The 22,366-nt window shown below is 34.3% G+C and overlaps 1 protein-coding gene across 1 annotated transcript in view; it reads right to left on the bottom strand.

Annotated features, from left to right (window-relative positions):
- Positions 1-21,010, bottom strand: part of LOC140450150 (UPAR/Ly6 domain-containing protein crok) — a 35,665-nt gene extending 14,655 nt beyond the window's left edge. Inside the window, exon 1 of the mRNA XM_072543600.1 lies at positions 20,794-21,010. Within this exon, the coding sequence (XP_072399701.1) occupies positions 20,794-20,854 (61 nt within the window). The 5' untranslated portion in view covers positions 20,855-21,010. The remainder of the gene's footprint in view (positions 1-20,793) is intronic.
- Positions 21,011-22,366: the final 1,356 nt, after the last annotated feature.

Below are 22,366 nucleotides of genomic sequence, written 5' to 3'. Positions count from 1 at the left end.
GAAGAGCAAAGGAAGAATACAGGACCCTAAGAAGAGAAGAAAAACGATAACATTGAAAAAAAAAGCAGTTTGAAAGCACAGAATGGCTAAGAAATCAAAATGAAACTCGAAAGTTCTACAGAAATCTAAACAAAATGCGCAAAAAGTTTAAGCCAAGAATAAGGAGCTGTAAGGATGTAGAAGGAAACATCCTAAATGATACGGCCTCAATACTAAACAGATGGGTTGACTTTTTCGATGTAAAATTTAATAGCCATCATATCGAAGAAGCAGATAACACCCTAGCAAATCGAAATGATTGAAATCTTTTCAACTCAAACGAAAGACCACCTACCATCGAAAACGTTGCCCAAGCCATTAAAAAGCTTAAAAATAATAAATCACCAGGAATTGATCAAATTTGCAGTGAGCTCTACAAGAATGGTGGCGATGCCCTACTACAGACACTGCATAAGCTTTTACTTCTTGTTTGGCATAATGAGACCATGCCTTGTGAATGGTCTCAAGGCGTGATATGCCCGTTACATAAAAAAGGTGACCAGCTCCAGTGTGACAACTATAGAGGTATAACCCTGTTAACAACTGCTTACAAAATACTAGCAAATATTCTCTACGAAAGGCTGTAAGTTTACACAATGGGCACTGCAATGCAAAGACACAATGTTAGAATACAGGGAGAGAATTCTAGATCCTTTGAGATAAAGGATGGACTCAGACAAGGGGATGCTCTGGCTTGCCTCCTATTTAATATTGCCTTAGAAAAAGCAGTCCGAGATACACGAATTAGGGACGGCGGTACTATTTACAATAGATCGATACAAGTCTTAGCATACGCTGATGACATTGACATAATAGGGCATAGCAAGCGAGATGTTGAGCAATATCTCCTAGAATTGGAAACAGCGGCGAAACAGGTCGGTCTAGTCATCAACGAAGACAAAACCAAGTACATGTTGGTTGCAAAGGATCCGAGAGCAAATGTGGAACGAGAAACAGTCTTTGGAACTCATACCTTTGGACGTGTTGACAACTTCACCTACCGTGTGTCGCTATTGACTGCTACCAATAAAACAAGCGAAGAAATCAAAAGATGAATAAATCTTACAAATAGGGCATACTATGGACTCCAAAAGCATTTCCACTCAAGAAACATTCAAAGAAGAACTAAAATTATTATACACAAAACATTGCTAAGGCCGGTCCTCACATATGGAGCAGAAACATGGACTCTAACGCAGAAAGATGAAAGACTTTTGGGAATATTTGAGCGTAAAATACTTTAAGGGCAGTGGCGCAGAAGATATAATTTTGAATTGTATCAGCTCTTTGATGAGCCAGATGTCATAACGTTCATTAAAACACAGCGACTTAGATGGGCTGGACACATAATACCAATGCCAGAAAATACGATTGCGAAAAAGCTAACCACAGGAACACCTGTAGGAAGAAGAAGCAAAGGCCGACCGGGAATTAGGTGGTTAGATGGAGTTGAAACCGACTTACGGATATTAAAAATCAGAAGATGGCAACATGTTGCCAGAAACCGAACAGAATGGCGACAAATCTTAGAGCAGGCCAAGATCCACAGAGGATTGTCGAGCCAAAGATGATGATGATCAATCACAGGAATAACAGAAGGATAACAGAAGGTAAACTCTACGTCAACCAATCCCCTGTAGAAAGAGTGACGCACTACAACTACCTCGGCACCATAATAAATAAAGAATGTACCAACAAGCAGGAGCTTGGAGCACGCATCGGAAAAGCTAAATCCCCCTTCAACCACCTCTCTCTTGATACAAAATTAAGAATGCTGCGATACTACGTCTTCTCTCTCCTTTTTTATGGTGTTGAATCGTGGACCTTAAACGAAGATATGTACAGAAAACTGGAAGCATTTGAGATGTATCGGAGATATCGGCTATATCGGAGAATACTTAAGGTCCCGTGGGCTGACCGAGTTACAAATGAGGAGGTACTCAGAAGAATGCATAAGAACCGAGATGTACTGGCCACCATCAAATCTTGAAAGTTACAATTCTTCGGACCTATTATGCGAAATAAATCCAGATATGTTCTCCATCAAGCCATCCTGCAAGGAAAATATTTGGAAAACGAGGTCCAGGAAGAAGAAGAACATCTTGGTTAAAGAACCTCAGAATCTGGTTTAATACAACATCTGTGCAGCTTTTCCGCGCTGCTGCAGATAAGATAAAGATTGCTATGATGATCGCCAAAATTTGTAACGGATAGGCACATCAAGAAGAAGAAGAATCAATCACAGGGAGTCTAAAAATGAAAAAAGCGTTGGAGATAAAGAAATTATTTATCAACTTAACAAAAGGAGGTACCAAATTTTAATCAATTTCTAAGATAATGTTTATAATTTTAGAGATTTCGTGTTCTACTAATAATTATTCATAATTTTTCTATCCAATAGGGCAAGGAAAATATATTAATAATATATTCTCAATTACACAAACAGTTACAAAGAGGCTTGAGAGGAACCTAAATGCTCATTTTGTTTATGTTAACTTAGCGAAAGCATATGACAATGTGTCTCTAATAAAATTGAATGAAGTTTTAGAAATAGCAACTTAAAGAAGTATGTATATTTAAAAGCTATTTATAATATCTATAAAAATAGCATACCAGTCGCAAAAGTGAGCAGAGTAAATAAAGGATTGAAATAATTGCTGCTTATGTCCAACTCTATTTAAAGTATACATTCAAGAGACACTAGATACCTAGCGCAGGAAGTGTTACAGAATGGGTATAGAGATGGAGCAGGACACTCAGTACACCTTACTATTTGCAGATGATCAAGTAGTTATAGTCAACGATAGGAAGATTTCTCATTTATGATGAGGAAATTACTGAAGTAATATTTAAAGTGACTTAATAATAAATTTCCAAAATACTTAATTATACATTATACATATCTAGAAAGCGTTATATCCTGTTAAGAAACGTCTAATAGAGATATAAAGAGTCGAATATCGAGAAGGAAAACTTCAATTTAAAGACTTAATTTAATACTTTGATCGACAAAAATTAGACGGGAAACCAAATTATCAATATACAGGTCCATTCATTGTAGAGCCTATAATTACGTACGGTTGAGAGTGTTGGCAATTTAGCAAGACAAATGAGAAAACAATTAAGACAGTGGAAATGGAATTCCTCAGAAGAACGGGAGAATATCAAAGCTGGAACATAGAAAAAATCAAGAAGTTAGAAAATAGATGTTAGTAACAGTAAAGATCACCAATAGGCTAATAACCTAACAGCTTATATAGTATGGACACCTGGAAAGGATGAATCCTGCCAATCGAAGAAAAGGAGGATGACCAAAAATAACACGGAAAAAAGGAATCTTTAATATAATAAAGTAAAAAAAAAACCTGATTGGCAGTAGGTCATCCTATTGAGAATTCGTAAGTAGGTAAGCATGTTTTAGATTTTTAATTACTGTAGAATATTTAAGTTTTTTATGAAGATATATCGATTACTGGTGACCAAATTGGGCCATTCATCTGATAAACTACATTTGGCGGCCAATGCAATTGATGAAAATCCAATATGTGTAAGTTCCTCAGTATTTCCTAAAATTCCAGAATCCAGTCGTGATAAGCAAATAGTATCATCTAACTATTTATTTTCCAAGCAATGAATATTAAAAAAAGATGTTTGTAAGTCCTGAGATATTTAAAAAATACTCAAAGGCAAGTAAAAGTAAGATTAATAACAACCAATGTTACAAAGCTAAAAAGCTTATTTGGACTGACACACCCGAGAAAAAAATATCGATAGAAAATAAATGGAAAAATTAAAGGCATGAAAACCAAAGGAAAAAAGGAAGGAAGTTACTACCCGAAAATTGTTTAAAATTGAAAGTAAAACTCTTTCAAAAAACATATCTTCTGATGAAGAGGATAGTGATTTCTCATTGGATGACTCTCATGATAATGCAATCAGCTGGATTCCAGAAGATAAATTTTCAACATTTGAAATGGGAAAGCTAGAAATGGAATTTTCATAAATTCTATTTTGGATTCTACGATTTGTTTGGCCTATAGAGGATCGGGGACAGTCTGCACAAGGAGTTTCATAAACTCCGTGTCATTCATTTGGAATGTTGTCTTTGCCTGATCGGACAAGAGATAAAAGTTTTTATTGGAGGGTAAATATTGACTTTATTCCTCTTAATTTAAGAATTTTGTCGATTTTGCCAGTGACACCTTTGATGTAAGGAAGAAAAGCTATCATACGATAACGGTCTGAGTCTTTGGGTTGGGATTGAGTAGGAGATTGATGGCTGTGGATGATCCTATTAATGTGGTTTTCGCGGTAACCGTTTGGATAAGGGCTTGTTTTAAACTAAAGAGCTCAGCGGGTCTACTTACATAATCGCAAAGGCGTATTAATCTGGAGACAAGCGTATTAATAACTGAATTAATTTATGAAGAGTGATTATGAGAGTTGGCATGCAAGTAACGATTGGTATGGGTAGGCTTTCGATAAACAGTGATGAAAACCTTGGGATTGGTTTTTCCTTATAATAACGTCGAGATACGGTAGGGATGATTCAATTTCCACCTCCAACCTGAACTGGATACTAGGATGTATACCATTCAGATATGTATGAAAAGACACCAAAGCATCCCTGCCACTAGGCTAAATGATCAATGTATCGTCAACAGATCGTAACCAACATGTGGGTTTGGGCATTGATGTGGATAGTGCTCGGGTCTCGAAGTCTTCCATAAAGATATTGGCAATTACTGGAGATAGTGGGGAGCCTATTAAGGCACCATTTATTTGTTTGTAGAATTTATTTTGAAAGATGAAGTAAGTGGTGGACATACAATGGTTAATGAGAGATAAGTGATCTTCTGGATACTGTATTTAGTTTTCAGAATGTTTAGAGTTTCGTCTATGGGAATCTTTGTAAAAAGTAAAACGATATCGAAACTTACTAGAATGTCTGATGGTGAGATAGGGTATTATTTAAGAAGTTCGATGAAATGAAAATAATTTTTGACGAAGGTTAAGGCATTTTCTGTGAGAGGTTATAAAGTTTTGACCAAGTAGCATGGAATGTACACTATTGAAAGCGAACCTTGTTTACAGACAAGACCAGAGTTAGATTGCTAGCACCAAATGGCTGTTCTGGAGTCAAGAGATGAGTTGATGAACCATTTGCTTAAACATTTTTTCAAGGGAGGCATTTTCTGGAGGAAGTCTTTTGTTCTGAGAAGATATAGCCTTTGATGCTTATACGGAGTTGGTGCCTATACCTAAAACTGGCCTTAATGCACACAGGCATGTGCTGAAGAATCTTAATAAACATTTATTTCCATTTTCACCAAGGACTGCATTTCTTGGTAATACATGCTAATGCTCGGCATCACGTGGCATGTTGTTCAGTATTGTGATTAAGTGTAGAATTACAAAATAAGACTGACAAAATAAGAGAATTACAAACTTTAGACTGGCTCCCACGTTGTCCCGTTATAAATCCAACATAACAGGTCTGGGGCATGCTAAAAAAGCATATCGTGAGAAAAAGTCTTCTTCTCAGAACTTAAGCTAAATTGGAGCAAGCTGTTAGTGAGAAGTGTAAGAACATATATTTTAAAATGTAATAGATAAATGAGGCGAAGACTTTAAGCTTTTAAACATCTGTTATTGTTAGAGGAGGCACTTAATATTAGATATAATAAAACTTAATATTCTAACCTCGTTTTGTTGGATAAAATGTACTATCGTATTGTCAGTACATACTTATTATACAAATAAAGATTTTTAAATACATAAATATATCTCTTAAAATCAAGTGTAATTGACATATTTTGATAATTTGCTTAAAATAAACAAAACTTATGCAGAAACATTGTTTTAAGGATTTATTGTTGTTTGGTGCATTTACGCTAGTTTACTTGATCATAAATGGGATTTAATACATTTTTGCTTGGTTTTGTATGATTTAAATAGCAATATATGACGTATATTAGAGTTATAGCAAATTGCCTGAAATCAATAGTTCAAATTGTAGATTGAACTCAATAAAGTAATACGTCGTTCAATAAGTCCCTGGCCTAACCATGAGATAGCGACTATAATGAGTTTTTTATTTGACATTTCAGTAGTTTTAATCTGGTTCTAATACTTTAAAAGCATACTGTCAAAATGTTCATGTCATTTGAATTATTATTGATCGAGTTACAGAGTTTGAAGCGACGCTACTTTTGTGATTTTTATAAAAATGGATTCAAAGCAATTTAATGTGTTGTTTTGAATCCACCATCCAAAAGTGGTGCTGGGATTCTACTCCATCGATTACAACCATTAAACGATGGTTTTCTAAATTCAAACGCGGTCCTATCGACACCAATGATGATGAGCACTCCGGTAGGCCAAATGATGCAGTTATTCCCGAAAATATCGAAAAAATGCTAAAAATTATTATGGAAAACCACAAAATGGAGTTGCAAAAGATAGCGGACACTCTAAAACTATCAAAGAGTAGCATCTTGATTAATATTATTTTGATTATGAAATCACAAAGAAAAGTACTCATTTGTCCAAGAAAAAAATTATTGTTTCGCCATGACAATGCACCGTATCACAAGTCGATGAAAACGATAACGAAAATGCACGAATTGTAGTAAGAAATATCGCCCTAATGATGAAGTAATCGCCGAAACTAAAGACTATTTTGAAAGAAATGATTTTACAAGGGCGGCATCGAAATATTAGAAAATCGTTGGAATGATTATGTCACTGTAAAGGAGATTATTTTGATGAATAAAGAATAAATTTTGCAAAAAATGTTGTTTTACTAGTTAGGTCTTTTTACTTAAAATATGTCAAAAACGGGATTTATTTCTTTTTGCTCAGTTGCTCCTTATAATATATACTCTTACACATTAAGTAGGTATTAAGTTTGTCATTTTTTTTACCGAAGTTCATTTTCAAATGTACTTTTAATATTTTTCTTAAAAACCAGACTAAAAATAAAAAAAAACGTTTTCTTTATATTTTTAGTTAGCTTTAAGTTAAGTCACAAAAGGAATTGTACTAGTAATATTTATGCCGCGGAGAAATATATTTCATTGTAATAACAATTATATCAATTATATAACAATTACAGTTGATATAAGTTTCCAAAAGCTATTTGACTTATATATAGAACAATTCTGCGGCACTAACTTTAGTACGCAGATCAGAGAAGCACTGACTATCGATTGCTGAGATTGTTAAACATATCTGACGTTATCCAACAGGTATACTGTAGATTTTTATTACATTTATTTTAGTATTTTTTAAGGTAAACATTTGTTATTTGTAAAAAAATTTGAGACGTGTAAAATCAGCCAACGTTAATTTCTTATTATGCAGTTAATTTAAAAATTATGAAATTTAAGAGGGACATTCCCAGTGGTTGGCTGTATACCATAGTTTAAAAAACTTACAATGAAGTAAAAACTTCCTTTGTAAAAAAATTTTATACTATTTACTATATACAAAGGAAGTTTTTACTTCATTGTAAGTATTTTTTCTGAAGTTCTTCTTTCGCAAAAACAAAAAAGAAAAGAAAGTTTATATCTGTGTATCTGTCTTCTTAAGTTTTTAATTTTTAATCATTTTTTGTTGGTTTGTTGGTTTGTTTTTGGTTTACCCTAAAAATTCAAAATAGCAACAGTTCACAGTTGTTGAAAATTATGCGAAATAGGACGCATTGTAGGCATGAAAGAGACCGGTTTTGGTTTACGAGAAATTTCACGAAGAATTGAAGCTAATCGATCAATGGTATTAAGCGTTTGGAAGAGGTGGTCTAATCATGAGAGTTGTCGGCGTCTTGTAGGGCCTGGAAGTCCTAGAATATTGCAAGGTCGTGATTTGTGCCATCTTAGACTTTTTGTTCTCAGAAATAGACAGGAGAGTGTACATTAATTAAAAGATGATTTAGTTGTAGCTGTAGGAAGGGTAGCCTCAAAAAGAAAAGTAAATGAAAGATTACTTGGAATGGGACTGAGAGCTTAGCGTCCTCTTTTGGTGTTGCCTTTGAGACCGCAGCATAAAGCTCGATGCTTAGAATGGTGCAAATCTCGGCAAAACTGGAACGGCCAATGGAATTTTCTCTACTTCACTGATGAATCTAGGTTTTTTTTGGATGGGCACATAGGCGTAAGACATTTTCGAGGTGAGAGACGAAATATAGACATACTGTTAGGCAGTGTGTGTGGCAGTGGTCTAGTTTTAGGAGACATTCCTTGGACTTTCCGAGTTTGAATTTGTATCAGCCCAAGTGTCTGATGAGGGATATGCTGAAATGATTCATTCATAACACTTTATTGATTCCCGATTCGGGAAGTTTAACGAATTTGTCCTCATAGGCCATATATTTGGCCATTCAATTCAATAAAGCGATGGCAGCTTTTGCTAAAAGATATAATCGTTGACATATATATATATATATATATATATATATATATATATATATATATATATATATATATATGTATATATATATATATATAAATATATATATATATATATATATGTATATATATATATATATATATTGGAACGGGCTGGGTTCCTCTGCACCGTCCAAGTGGGCCGAATAAATACTTCGGCTGGGTACAAATAATTATAAGGTAATTATTTCGGATTATCCTTCGATTTGGTATATTTCCATTAAGCGGTGGTTCTTTTTGTTACATGGATTTAATTAAAACTACTCTTGCTCAGTAGAAATGTATTTTGATTATCAATAGTATACCCTTAATTGTTTAATAAACAATATACTAATTACTATTTATTTGCTCATTGCTTGTGTAATGAATATTAACACTTACAGTTATTATTGTTAAGACGTGATCGGATGGTTCTGAGCGATGCGTCTTCTCGGAGAGTTGAACGTACAAGAGAGAGAATTGTGTGCAATCTTTCGTATCGTCAAATTTTGGTCTTTGACAAAGGGTGGTTAGGGGTAGGACGCGAGGGCGCTGTTGCCAGTTTGGATCAAATCCGAACATACTCCCCGGCCGTTGAATGTCTCATTCAATAACGAGGTGGAAAGATTAGAAAGAATTGAGATATAATGGTTCAGTTGGAACGTGAGAAGATAAAGAAGACCTATGATATATAAACAAGAAAGTAAGCAGGAATAAGAAGAAGTAATAAACGACAATCAAATTAAGAATCTTGAGGCAAGGGACATAGCTTTGTGATGGGCCTAATGAAGACTCCTTCACTAGTTCGAATCCGTACAGCTCTGACCTTTCCGTCTAAGCCAGGAAATATTTCTAATATTCTGGCCAAAGGCCACCTAAGGGGGGAGTCTCATCCTCCTTTAAGAGAACAAGATCATCAATTTTTAAATTTTCCTTAATTTGAAACCACTTGGGCCGTCCCTGTAATCTGTTTAAATATTCCAAATAAAATCTCTTCCAAAAGTGCTGTTGAAGCTGAGTACAGCGTTGAAAGAGGTTTAGTCTATTTTCAGGTATGTGAGTGATTTCTTGTTCAGGGTAAGAAGTGAGTGCAGAGCCTATAATAAAATGCCCTGGAGTCAGGCATTTTAAATCGGCGGGGTCGCTAGATAGAGGGCAAATTGGTCTGGAATTTAATATAGCCTCTATCTGAATTAGTACAGTAGCTAATTCTTCAAAAGTCAAATGGGCGTTGCCCAATATTCGACGAATATGAAACTTTGTCGATTTTATTGCGGATTCCCAAATTCCTCCCCAATGAGGACTATGAGGGGGTATCCACTTCCATTCTATTAGATTTTCGGAGGCAAAGTTTTGAATTGACGTAGAATTTTTAGAGGTTTTGAGGAAGTCATAGAGTTCACGAAGACAGTTATTAGCACCAGTAAAATTTGTACCGTTATCGCTAAATATAACAGAGGGGTTCCCTCTACGAGCAATAAAACGTTTTAATGCTAGTAAAAAGGAGTCACTAGAGAGAGAGGATACGAGTTCAATATGGACAGCCTTTGTACTCATACAGATAAAGAGTGCCACATAGCATTTTGTGAGAGGGGCCTTACGAAGGCGAGATGTTTTTATCATAAGTGGTCCACCATAGTCAGTCCCAACATTTTGAAAGGGGCGTGTGATCGAAACTCTTTCCTTTGGTAAATCGGACATGATTTGCTGTGCAGGTTGTAGGCGAAAACTAAAGCAAGTAGAGCAATTTCGAATAATTTTCTTAATTTCCCTGAGGCCATTCAAAGGCCAAAATCTTTGTCTGACGTTGGAAAGTAAGGCTTGTGGTCCGACATGACCAAGTCTAGTGTGTTCGTGTGAAAGCAGTAGAGTGACTACATGTGATTTAGAGGGAAGTAAAATAGGGTGTTTGTGATATTCTAGAATGTCTGCATTTTTTAAGCGTCCACCGACACATAAAAAACCAGAGTGATTTATGAATGGACTAAGTGAGACCATGTTTTTATTTGAGAGTGATTTACTATTTTGGATTTCAGAGATTTCTGAACTGAAGTGTTGGTGTTGAACAATTTTACAAATTGAGTTAGTGGACGTGAGAAGTTCATCTACAGATAGTGGACCAGTAAGAGTTTTAGTGGGAAATCTTGAATTGTGAATAAATCTGTGAACATATGCCATTGCGTGCACTAGTCTAGAAAATTTGGAAAATCTAAGAAATATTTTATGCCAAAAATTTTCTTCGGTAGGTTTAGTGGTAAGAAGTGAGATTTTTCTCTCTTCTGGTAAGTTGCATTCATTAATTTTTTCATTAAAATGAGCGAGATTTAGATTGGGGTCTTGCAGAAATGAAGGACCTGACCACCATAAATCTAATTTTAAAATGTTTTGGGCTAGTAATCCTCGAGATGGGTAGTCGGCAGCATTTTCTGCAGATTTTATGTGGCGCCACTGAAAGGCATTTGTCAATTCAGTGATTTGAGCAACTCGATTGGAAACAAAGGTATTCCAGCGGGATGCGTGGGATTGTATCCACGATAGTGCTATTCTTGAATCGCTCCACAAATTGACACTAGAGAATGACAGTTTGTTTTCATATATTGATATGATTCTTTTGGTGAGTTTTGAGAGGAGTAACATGGCACAGAGTTCAAGTCTAGGTAGGGTAGTTGTCCGGATAGGGCTTACCCGAGATTTTCCTGTAACCAGTATGCAGGAAACTGTGTTATCAGAGTATACAGTACGAAAGTAAATGCATGCTGCATAAGCCCTTTCGCTACTGTCAGCAAAACCATGAATTTGTATGTGTGCGACTTTCTTATTAAGAAATAGACAGCGTGGGATTTTTAAGGACTTTAAGTGAGGTATACTGTTTACAAAGGTTGTCCATTCTTTTTCCAAAGAGGGAGGCAAGATATCGTCCCAGTCCATTCGTTCAAGGAAAAGTTTCTTAATAAATAACTTTCCATGTAGAATCACAGGAGTTATCAACCCTAAGGGGTCATACATTTTGGCTAGAGTGGATAAGGCAATTCTTTTTGTAACGCGAGTGTTAGTTGGGGCTTCAGGTACTGAAATTGAGAGTGTGTCTGGAGAAGGGTTCCATGAAAGTCCTAAAACTTTATTAGAGTCATTTTCGATTTGGATGTCATATGAAGTGGGTTGATCATTGTTACAATATTTTTTAGTGAACCTTGTGGAATTGGAAACCCATTTATGAGTTGAAATGCAAGCACTACCTAGAACGGTATTTAATTCGTGATATGTGGTTTCTAGGTCAGCTTCAGTTTCGGCACCACAGAGGATGTCGTCTACGTAAGTTTGTGTAAGTAAGGCTTCACAAGCGAGGGGGTATTTTTGGATGTTAGTGGATGCAAGCTCTTTTATAGCCCGAGTAGATAAGAAACTTGAAGATCTGAGGCCGTACGTTACGCTAGTAAGTTCAATGCATTCAAGTGGTTTAGAGGGATCATCTCTCCACAGTATATTTTGCAGGAAGGTTTGATTTGGGTTAATATTTATTTGACGGTACATTTTTTGAATATCAGCAGTACAAACAAATTGGGGTATTCTAAAACGACAAACGATGTCAACTAGATCAGGTTGTACCTGTGGACCTGTGAGCATAATGTCATTTAAAGAGGTTCCAGAAGAGGATTTACAAGATCCATCAAAAACAACGCGTAATCGAGTGCTGGTACTGCTCTCTTTTATCACGCAATGATGGGGCAAGAAATATTTGTGTTCGGATAAATTATTGTATAGTGTGAGTGGGATATATCGTGCATGATTAAGTGTAATGTATTCATCGATAAAACTTTTGTATTCAAGAAATAGAGAGTGATTTAATTGGAATTTCTTTTCTAAGCTTTCGAATCGTTTTTTAGCGATATGAAAAGAGTCACCTAGTTTGGTATGCTCTGAGGGGCATTTAAGGGGAAGATTGACTTGGAATCGTCCGTTTTCTAAAATTTTAAAGTTTTTCTTGAAGTCAAGTTCAGCAATTTCTTCAGTCGGGGTGAGAAGTTTTTTAGTGGGTATTTCCTCCATTTCCCAGAATTTGGGAAGAAGCGAGTTAAGGGAAGAAGTGTTTTCGGAGATAACATTGGAAGTTTGAGTAAATAAGGATACTCTTTTATTTTTTAGATGATTATGAGGTACACTACCAGCGACAATCCAACCAAAAAAGGTGTTTTGAAGTACAGGGAGATTTTTTCCTAATCTTACGATGCCATCGGTAATGAGTTCGTAGTATTTGTCAGCACCTATCAAAATGTCAATGCTTGAAGTTGAAAAGAACTCACTGTCGGCTAAGGAAATGTTGTGTGGTATTTCGAGCAATTCTAGGGGTATATGTGTCTGCGGTAGTGGGGTAGTTATTCTATCGAGTACGTAACAAGACATGTTAAGTTTATTGCTTTTATCATTAGTACAGAAAATTGTAAGATTTGCCATTATGTTAGACATGATTGAGCTCTGGGCAATTCCAGAAATTTGAAGTGGTTGTTGGAGGGTTTTACAGCTAATTTTTTCAAAAAGATTCCTTGATATAAAGCTACTTTGACTAGCATTATCGAGAAGTGCCTTGGCTGTTATCATATGTCCTGATTTTGATTGAATAGATATTTTAATTGTTGCTAATAGAACATTACAAGGTTTAGCGGAGAATGTAAGGTCGCCTGTGGTGTCTAGAGATACCGCTGTGACAGACTCGGGGTAGATGTTATTGCCAGAGGAGGATGGCATGTCGTCGAATTCTGTATGATTTTTATAAGAATTTAAATTAGGGTTTGATTTTTCTTGAGTTTGATGATAATTATGTTTTCTGGAGTTGGCATCAGAATGTGTTTGATTTGAATTGGATCTCCAATTATGTTGATTGCCTTGAGGATAGGTAGTTCTTTGGCCTTGAGATGTGCCTGGATTGTGAGATGGATGCGGGAAGTTAGTGTTGTGGGTTTTGCGTACGTGCAAGAGAGTGTGATGTTTTTTAGAACAAATCGAGCAAGTTTTAGAGATGCATTCATTGTAAGAATGTCCTGTGCCCAAGCAATTTGTGCACATGTGTTGAGAATGTGTGAAATTTAATTTATCAGAGTGTGGTAGAGATGAGAAACGTGGACAACGATATATTTTATGAGACAAGTCATTACAGTATATGCATTTAGAAGTGGAACAATTATTGTAGGTAATATTGGTGTGAGGAGAAGTAGTGCGAGAGAATTTCGGAGAAGGTTTTTCCGTTTTATAGTCACGTGAGTCATTTAAATCACCTAATAAATTGCACCTATCTTCTAAAATGTCTAGAAACTCGTCTAATGTGGGTAAATCTGATTTAATTCTTTTTTCTCCGTATTGTTTTTTGGAGTTATAGTCAATTTTTCTTGATAAAATATAAACTAAGATGATGTCCCAAGTGTCTACTGGAATGTTTAAGTTTTTTAAAGATTGAATGTGTTTTCTTATTGTAGTTACGAAGTCTCTGAGTGTTTGGGCATTAACCTTAGTGAGAGTGGGGTAGTCCAAAATGGATTTTAAGTGTGCGTTGATTATATTTAAGTTATTAGAGTATCGTTTTTCCAAGAGGTCAAGAGCAATGGTAAAGTTTTCGTGGGTTAATTCGAGAGAGTCAATTAAGGCGAGAGCTTCATTTTTTAGAGAAGATTTTAGGTATATAAACCGTTGAATATTTGTCAGAGAGGGGTTATCAATGATTAAAGAGGTAAAAAGTTGATAAAATGATATCCATTCATCGTAGTTGCCTGAGAAGATTTGAAGTGATAATTGGGGTAGTTTTACATTAGTAGGCGTGGTTTGTGTAACAGTGGGAGTTTGAGTGGTAAGACTGGGTAGATTTGACTCTACGAGAGATTTGCACTTTTCGCGTAATAAAGTTAAATATTTAAAATAATGTTTTTCCATAAGATCACGATTTTCAAGAGCATCGGCATCGTCAGTGGCTTGTTCTATGTTATCTTGTATAACATTATAACGTTCAAAATGTTTAATTATTGATTCTTCTCTTAGTTGTAATTCTGTTATAGTTAGTTGAGAATGTAAAAATTGATCACACCAATTATATGCTCGCGTTAAAGCCGACTTTGCCGTTGCTCGTTGTTTCTTCAGTGCCTCCATTATTAAATATAGGTTTTAAATCTAAACAAGTATGATATGCAATCACTAAAAACACCTTAAATTCACTTGCGAAAACACTACCGCTTTAGATATAGCACAACTTTTATAAGCGCCCTGAAAGAAAAACAATACAATACAAACAAATCAATAGAAATATCAATAAATGAATATTTAAATGTGTTGTAGAATATGTGTAGTATATATAAAATCGTTAAATATATGGAGGCACTGTGAAATCGGTAAGTATAATATTTATGATGTGTAAAAATATTAAAAGTATTTATTTAGTGAAATTTCAAAGATAAATAATAATAAGTTTTTCGCTTGAGCAAATAAATGTTTTTAATTCTTAAAACTAATTATTACAAAGAATTTCTTAAAGTAATTATTATTCAAATTTTTATTTTATGCGAAACAATAGTGTCTTTCTTAGTATCGAAATTATTCTGTGAGCACGTGGGAAGAAAGGACTTTTTCTGTACCTGCAGTGATGAGCGGTGTACCTGATGCCGTGAATTCTCACACAGCCAATGACGCGACGTAGCAATTTGTAGAATATAATATATTTTAAATTATATTTGTGTTGAATTTGTTATTTATATAAATCCTAGTTTATAACATATGGGAGAAGGACCATGAAACGGGCTGGGTTCCTCTGCACCGTCCAAGTGGGCCGAATAAATACTTCGGCTGGGTACAAATAATTATAAGGTAATTATTTCGGATTATCCTTCGATTTGGTATATTTCCATTAAGCGGTGGTTCTTTTTGTTACATGGATTTAATTAAAACTACTCTTGCTCAGTAGAAATGTATTTTGATTATCAATAGTATACCCTTAATTGTTTAATAAACAATATACTAATTACTATTTATTTGCTCATTGCTTGTGTAATGAATATTAACACTTACAGTTATTATTGTTAAGACGTGATCGGATGGTTCTGAGCGATGCGTCTTCTCGGAGAGTTGAACGTACAAGAGAGAGAATTGTGTGAAATCTTTCGTATCGTCAAATTTTGGTCTTTGACAAAGGGTGGTTAGGGGTAGGACGCGAGGGCGCTGTTGCCAGTTTGGATCAAATCCGAACATATATATATATATATATATATATATATATATATATATATATATATATATATATATATATATATGTATATAGATATATATATATATATATATATATATATATATATATATATATATATATATATATATATATAAATATATATATATATATATATATATATATATATATATTAAGTTAAAAAATATATATAAGTGTATTATTATGATTGCAAAATAATGGACTTAAAATTATTTTGCGAAAGTATGTCTCCTGTTTTGATATAAAAAGTGTAAATTTAAAAATATTTAGTGAGCAATCACTAACCTGATTATTGAGTCCTAAAAAACATTGGTTTTTTTGGTGAATTGGATGATACATTACAAATAAATAATTTAACACGTAGAAAGAGGGTCAGAATTTGACTCATTGAAATCGACACGGACCGACTTAACGCATTCGGTTAACATCGTACGCATCAATTTTCATAGCAAACCATCAATAGATCAGTCACTTAAGTTTGCAACTGCATTACAAATGGATAAAAAATCCGTCAAAGCACCTCAAGCAGTAGCATCATTGAAAGAAGGCCTGAGGTATAGGGCCGTGGTAAGTCGACTTAATTTAAGCCAATCTGCCGTGTCCCGAGTGTATCGTCGGTACCAAGATACTGGTGATTGTGTCCGCCGACAAGGAGCAGACCTTAAATGAATAACAACGGAGAGAGATGATCGATTTCTTGTATCGAAATCCCTGAGAAATCGACATTTGACTGGTTCTCGACATCTGACTAATCTCAAAGAAGAGCTTAGAGAGGTCCTAGGTGTGGTTACCAGCATTACAGGTGACGCATTCTGGGTCAAATGACCCACTAAAAATCTTCCATGGGCTTGTAGACTATTACTACTTAAAGAAAAAGGTTGCAAATGATTGCGTAAAATAATAAATAGGTATTGAGAAAAAAAGGTATTGAGGAAACCTGGATGAAAATAAAAAATATATTAAAAAACATTTAGATAATAAGATTAAGTCCAATAAAACAAGTATAAAAAAAATATATGTATGGTGCCAGAGGACATACTGGAGCTCATAGGTCACAGAAGAGAAGTCTCAGAAATAAAAATAGAAACTAATACAAGAAAATCCACTCAATACTCAGACGGACGATAAGATATAAAAAAACCACGATTGCATAGAAAAGAATGTAATGAAAGTGAAAACTATGAGAAAAAAAATGATACCTTTCACCTGCTTAAAAAATTAAAAGAGGCTGCTAGCAACAAATGAAAACAACGATCCCAAATACTAGTAGATAAAAAATAAGACTACTATATATCAACTAACAGTTAAAAGTGTGGAAAACCTACATTTCTGAATTATTTGAAGACGAAACGATAGAACTCTATACAATGATTGTCATAACAGGTCCAATAATAACAGAAGGTTAAATTACATGGACAATAACTACAAATGGCAAAAAATTGAAAACAACTTGGTCCCGATAGGGTGAGTGTTAAAATACTAAAGTTTTCTCGGAAAAAAATGGAATTAAAGCACCGTGTGATCTTTTCATAAGAATTTATTAAATTACACACAATATTACCTAATATCTATATTTCGTGTCAAATTAAAGTATGTTATCCACTTACTGCATGCAAGAGAGATACCTCTAGTAATAATCAAAACGATCGAAGATATCTACCAAAACAACACAATAAAAGTAAAAGTAGAAGAAGAACTGACCCACCATATTGAAGCTGGCAATGGAATAAAACAGGGAGATTCCCTGAGTCCTCTATTATTAAACCCGATTATGGATGAAATAATGAAAAAATTAGGAATTAAAAAAGAATATTAAATGAGAGAAAAACAACTTAAAATAATCTGCTATGCAGACGACTCAATACTACTCTCTCAAAGTAAAGACGATTTACAACGTATGCTGCACCAATTTAATATAACTGCCCGAACATTTAACATGTTAATTTCCCCAAAAAAGACAAAATGCATGGTTACAACAGCAAATTTACTAAGATGTAAATTGGAGCTGGAAGATCAGATAATAGAACAAGTAATGGAGTTTAAATATCTAGTCATCACATTATCTAGCTACGGAAAGCTCGAAACCGAAGTGGAAAATCAAGTAAATATAGCAAACAGAGACCCAGGCCGCCTAAATGAAACAATATGGAGAAATAAAAGTATCGGGAAAGAAACGAAAGGCAGAATTCACAAAACAGTCATCAGACCAATAATGACATACGCAGCAGAAACAAGACCTGACACAGAGAGGACAAAAAGGATGTTAGAAACGGCAGAGATGAAAACATTTAGAAAAATTAATGGTAAGACACTATGGGACAGAGCTAGAAGTACAGATATACGACGTAGATGCAAGGTGGAGAACATCAAGAACTGGGTAAGAAATAGAAGAGTAGAATGGAACGATCATATAAGCTGAATGACAACAAATAGAGTAGTAAAGACGGCAAGAGATGGTTCCCCAATAGGAAGACGATCAGTAGAAAGACCACGAAAACGATGGAACGACAACTTACTGGAGGCACATTGAAAAACAGACAGAGTCATGTCTATATAATAAGAAGAAGACGAAGAAGAAGAAGCAGGAAATAGTACCAACTGATTAGCTAAGTTGACTTTCGCCAAAACACCAAAGAAAAACTATTCAACAACATGACGTGATTACCGAACAAGTCTAATGAATTACGTTCCAAAGATATTCCTACATAGCAGAATATGCTGACTACTGTAATTGTGAATTTAGTAATACTAGATTTTTGGTAATTTAGTAATCGGATTGGGAGTGACTTGGGTAAACAGAAACCTTGTTTAGTATCCAAGTACTGATACAGAGGTTGTTTAATTTCACATGCGAAAAACCATGTTATATTTTTCGCTGTATTAATTCCTATCATTCTCCATCTCAATTTTAAAATTAAAACCCTACTCCAACATTTAGTAATAATTCCTACTCCCACTTCAACCCCACTCCTTTAGACATATAGACAGTTTTAAAATAGCAAACGAAAAAGACTTTCTCTCTCGACTGTTGACTGCCGCTAGTAACAGACAGTTCTTTCTCTCTCTCTCTTTCTCTCTCTCTTTCTCTAATAGTTACGCGAAAAATACCTCGAGTCCTCTTTTGAATCGTGTAGACAACAGACAGAAATGTGCTCTATCTCTTGATCTTAGTATTAGCACTACGAGACACGTGGTGAAAATATAAATAACATTCGTTATGCCGACGTTACAGTCATTATCGCTGAATGTGAAAAAGACCTACAGACGCTACTAAACACAATTTGCGATACTAAGGAACAGTTTGGTTATCAACAAAGATAAAGAAAAGAAAAATCATGGTTATCAGTAAGAGGGTTAAAGTCATAACAAGGATCCAAATAAAAAATGAAGATATTGAACAAGTGGACAAAATGAAATTCTTATATGAAGATTCAAATTAGAAATCAGAAATTCGATCAAGAATATAGCAATCAATAGCAGCTTTTTTGAAGTTTTTCCGCAAATGATATATCGGATGGTAAAATGGTATGTCCACTCTATTGTTATTTATGATGCAGAAGCTTGGACATTTAACTTAATGAGAAAGCTGGAAGCTTTTGAGATTTGGTTTTTACGAGAATTTTGAAAATACGATAGACCGATCATATTACAAACGAAATGGTTTTGAACAGAATGGGAAAAGAGAGAAAACTTTTGACCACAATTAGAATTAGAATTACTTAGAGATAAGTACGAGTTATTGCAGCTGATTATGAAGGGTAAAATCAAAGAAATAAGGGGTCCTATTAGACGCAAATATCCTGACAAAAACATTCGCGACTGAATCGAGTTAAACACACAGGCGCTTTTAAAAAAAGCAGAAGATAAAGACGAATTTGCAATGGTTATAGCTACCTTTATTGGTGGAGTCAGCACTAAAAGAAGACGAACATATCCAACAATTCGTAAAGATTATGGAACTAAAAAAAGAAGTGTTTCTTTAGGTTATTTCTTTGATTTTGTTTATTCTTATGTACCAATGTGTAAAAGCAACATCTTCGCTGAAATTATTTCACTGCCTTGATTCACTTCTGCACGTATTTGTTTCCTATCCGCACTTCGGTATGCGATGACGTCAATGCAGTTTTTACAATTCTTAGAAATAGGTCTTTTTTGTATTTTTTTATCACACAATAATGAATTTAACTCACCAGTGATGGTGCGTACACCACTTATTTTCTGCAATGTTTTTTCCTTTCGTTATTTCATTATTTAGTGTTACCTTCAGATATTAATTTTTAGGATCCATTGTCTAGAAATTCTACTAATATTCTTTCCCTCTCCAATTTTTACATCTAGTTTAGAACATTTATTTTACCGATATTTCAAAGCTAAGTTTAGATTAAACTTTAGAATTTCCGGAGGAAAACGGTATTTTTACCTCAAATACTTAACTTAAAAGTATTCTAAACATCCTTGTCTTGTCTTGACGCAACTAATATTATCTTAAAGGAAAATGATTAATATGCAGTTGGTTGTCGGACGCTAGGAATTTGACAACTAGTTATTTGAGACATATATTTAGCCAGCTTTCGAGTTCGAGTAAAATTGTTAAAAAATGCGAAGAAAAACCTCACACTGCTCTATTACTCTATTCTAATACTTATTCCTATCAGACCATTACAAAAAATACCAAAAAAAATATGGAAAGAATGTTACAGAAAAATTTGGCTTTATTAGATAAAAAAAAATCGTATAACTTACAAAAAATATCATAAAAAAATGTCATCTCTATATAAAGAAGAAATTGATAAATAAAAAAGTAAGATGAAAAAGCAATATTAGTTCTCATATTTAACAAGACAATTTTTAGTCTCTTATATCCACTCTGTTCCCCTGTTCTTTGAAATAGAAATGTAAGTAAAAGAGTTGAGTATATAATTTTAATAAATTAAAATTAAAAATTAAAAACATTCACAAATTTAGAAAATACATGTGAAGCACTAACACATACGAATTATATTTGCAGTAAACTTGTTCGAGCTTCCTGATGGTATAACCATTTATTGTCCCGCTCATTACACAATTTAAAATTTTTAAATGACTTACTTTTCTGTACGCAAATCACTGCAACAGCGAGTAATCCAAAAACACACTGCCACTGGCCCATTTTAGGTCTTTTTGCGGGATCGATAGTGCACAGGCAGGAAAACAAAAAACAAAGGGCACTACAAGGATGAGGGAAAGCCAAAGGGACGATCTCGCGCTGAAGAAGCCACTACAGAGAGTGCGCGTTGACGTAAAGTGTAGAACGCCGGAAGGTAGCGTTTACAATGTTAACATTAAATATTAAATTGGTGTGGTATGTAATGCTTCTGTATGTCTGAGTTTTAAATGTACATGTTTTATTCGAGGGATTGTTCGATATACATCGAAAAAAGTTGTTTCTACTGCTTTTCTTAAAAAAAACAATTTATATAATCCTACTATCCTTCTCTAGAGCTTCCAATATTATTTTGCCTCTAATAATAAAATATATCCCTCGGTATTCTCCTGACCTGATCTTCTTTTACTTTTGATTAAATTGATTAATAAAAAATTGATACGTTTATAATGGAAAAAGATGTAGATAATTATATCAGAACATAAATTTTGCTACTGAGTCCTTTGCATTTCTGCATCGACAAGAACCACATTAGTGCAATTAATTAATGAAATATAGGATGTTTTTAAAAAAAACATAGTGTTGCAAAAGTCTGCAAATATTCTCCTTGACATAGTTAAGAGAGGACTCAATTATACGAATACATGTTGTAAAAAATTATATATAATAAAAAGCAATAACCTTAAAACCACTACAATACAAAATACAGTTAATTTATGGTAAAGATTAGACTCAATTATACGAATATATGTTGTAAAAAATTGGACATAAGATCAACTCCACTAAAATCACCTTGATAACATTTATAAATAAAAAGCAACAACCTTAAAACCACTACAATACAAAATACAGTTAATTTATGGTTAAGATTATCTAAGTATATCTAAGTATCATCTTAGAGAATAAGTACATGAAACTTCATCTCTTTTTCATGCTGGGACAATCATGAAAAGGAGATGACTGACACGGTCACAAAAGTCTTCGATGTGCTGAGTCTTTGCAGGAAAAAATTAGGAATGTAACCCAAAAAGTCTGAGGTGGATGTGTACGACAATAATTGAATCATCACTTACAAGACAGTAACCTGTAGAAGTAGAGAAATATCCGATCAATGCCGATGCGATGCTTAAAAAATTAGAATGTGCATGCATACCAGATGTAATGACCACATGTTTAACGGCTGCGATGGCAGTAATTACTAATCTCACACCTCTACACATCCCAGTGAAAAGTGTAATAATATTTTTAAGGTAGAATTTATTACAAAATAATTTAAAGCTTTATGTTAGTTTAGATGTAAATTCCTATGTATCATGGATGAATCATGGGTAAATATCGGGCACAGTGTGAAAAAAAAATGGGTTGATAAAACGATTACATCTCATCGCGATGTTTTTGTTCGTGGTCTAACAACAGGATTAAAAGCTCCAACAGCTCATGGTTCACGGTTCATTTTATTGCACGCAAGATCTAACTGTAGATTTGTTAATGGAGTAGAGCTCACGTTTTTGACAAAGA

This window comes from Diabrotica undecimpunctata, chromosome 1 (genome assembly GCF_040954645.1).
Source record: "Diabrotica undecimpunctata isolate CICGRU chromosome 1, icDiaUnde3, whole genome shotgun sequence".
Classification (NCBI taxonomy): domain Eukaryota; kingdom Metazoa; phylum Arthropoda; class Insecta; order Coleoptera; family Chrysomelidae; genus Diabrotica; species Diabrotica undecimpunctata.
Note: the sequence above shows the minus strand (reverse complement) of the source record. Positions and strands in the feature narration are given on the sequence as shown.